The 2,080-nt window shown below is 42.2% G+C and overlaps 1 protein-coding gene across 1 annotated transcript; it reads right to left on the minus strand.

Annotated features, from left to right (window-relative positions):
- Positions 1-1,403: 1,403 nt before the first annotated feature.
- Positions 1,404-1,811, minus strand: LOC141509349 (endogenous retrovirus group K member 25 Pro protein-like). The gene has a single exon (XM_074218825.1). It carries the CDS (start codon positions 1,809-1,811, stop codon positions 1,404-1,406), a length of 408 nt encoding a protein of 135 aa, XP_074074926.1.
- Between the last annotated feature and the right edge of the window lie 269 nt (positions 1,812-2,080).

Raw genomic sequence — 2,080 nt, forward strand, 5'->3', positions numbered from 1 at the left:
GAGGTATACTCAGTGGTAAAAACTTGCAATATTTGCTTTTGTGGGACGTAAAAGGATGCCCGTTTATTTTTGGTGGCGTCTGTGAACACATTTGGTCCATCAACAGGGGTAGGGGAAATCATTCGTGGTGGGGGTTGTAATGGAAGACTGTCCCATCCACGCAGCATTGGGGGTAATGGAAGATTGATGACATTACATGAAGTGAGTAGGGCAGCCCATTCAGGGATAGAGTCAGTAAAATAACGAAGAGCACCTTCAGAAGCACAAATATTTAAAACAGGATATTTTCCAAACATACAAAGACAACGATCAGACATAGCTAGGAATAAATTGGCCAGCATCATAAATTTACCAGGGATGCTTCTTTTACTTCCCTGGAAATATTGCCATTCTATGACACCTTGCTTTTGATAGAGAAACCAATATGTGACCTTTGATTTAAAATGGTAGCAAATATAGGTTGCTCAGGATCAAATTGAACTATAGACTCATGACACCTGGAGAAAATCTGTGTCATGGCCTCTTTTGCTTGTGGTGTCCAATATCGGGGGAAGGTCAATGTGGAATCTCCTTTCAGGATATCATAAAGAGGATACATCAAATCATCAGGAATAGGAACGTATCCATTGTATGGAACCAATAAGTTTCTGGAAATCATTAAGGGTACTACATTTCTCTAAATTCACCTTTGGGGGTATTCTAGATGCCCTCCTTTCACTAAGGGTGTGACCAAGGTATTGATAAGGGCTAGTATCTTGTATCTTATGAGGAGCCACTGGAAGCCCATATTTACTCAAGGAAAGGAGCATTTCTTTTGTTAATTCTTCTAGCTCCGTGGCTTGCTTAGTAGCCATGAGAATATCATCCATATAATGGATTATGATGGCCTTGGGATAATTACTGCGCAGCGGGTAAACAATAGCTGCAACATAAGCTTGGCACATAGTTGGACTATTGGCCATTCTCTGAGGTAATACAGTAAACTGATAACCTGATTGACGGGCTTTGAAAATTTTTTGATGGTACTGAGAATGCAAATTTATCCCTATCCTCAGGGTGAAGGGGAATGCTATAAAAACAATGCTTAATATCTATTATCTTTATAACAAATTCTCTAGGTATAAAGTCAGGAGAAGGAAGACCCATCTGTAGTGGGCCCATAGGGACCATTCTTTTATTCACTGCCCGTAAGTCAATAAGCATTCTCCAAGTGCCAGCTTTCTTTTTTATTACAAATACTAGAGAATTATAAGGGCTGGTGGTAGACTCAATTCTGTGTTGTAACAATAATTCCTTAACTATATCTTTTAATGTGGTGAGCTTCTCTGTAGAAAGGGGCCACTGTTCCACCCACACAGGGTTATCACTCCTCCAAGTAATTTTTGGGCAGCTCACCATAGCCCCTAGGAGTTTGTTGCCAAATGTTCAGGGGTGGTAAGATACAATTGTAACTGATGTAACAAATCTCTACCCCACAGGGCAGAGCCTAGTCCCGTAATCTTTAAGGGACGAATAAAACCACTTTGTCCTTCATAACTCCATCTCAAATGATGCTCTGCTTTTCTAGCTCTTTGATGGCCTCCCACACCCAAAATAGGGGTGGTAGATGACATAAGTGGCCAAGAAGGGTCCCACTGTCCTGAATCAATAACAGAGACATCAGCTCCAGTGTCGATCATTCCTGACACTAATTTACCTTCTATATTTATCTGTATAATGGGCCGTTGTAATCGGACTTCAGTGCACCAATTTCCTTGTGGGACACTCTCACTCTCAATCCATGGCAAAGATATTCCTCGGCCAATAGCCATGCCAGGGGGAAGGGTTACTGGGCAGCAGTGTGGGTTGGTAAGGTATACAGTAGTGTCACCAGAGATGGCAGTAGTTGGGTGTGGACAAGTACAGGAGAATATCCTGTAGCACCCACTATTAGTCGGGGAAATGTGGCCGGGACCACTTCTATAGAGGCAGTACTCCAGGGGGTGATTATTAATGAATCCTCTTCCTTTCCCTGCTCCCCAACTGTTAGAATAGTTTGACCTAGATCCTTTCGTTCTGTAGTTCCCTCTGATATCGCTTC

Source organism: Macrotis lagotis, chromosome 1 (assembly GCF_037893015.1).
Source record: "Macrotis lagotis isolate mMagLag1 chromosome 1, bilby.v1.9.chrom.fasta, whole genome shotgun sequence".
Taxonomy (NCBI): Eukaryota; Metazoa; Chordata; class Mammalia; order Peramelemorphia; family Peramelidae; genus Macrotis; species Macrotis lagotis.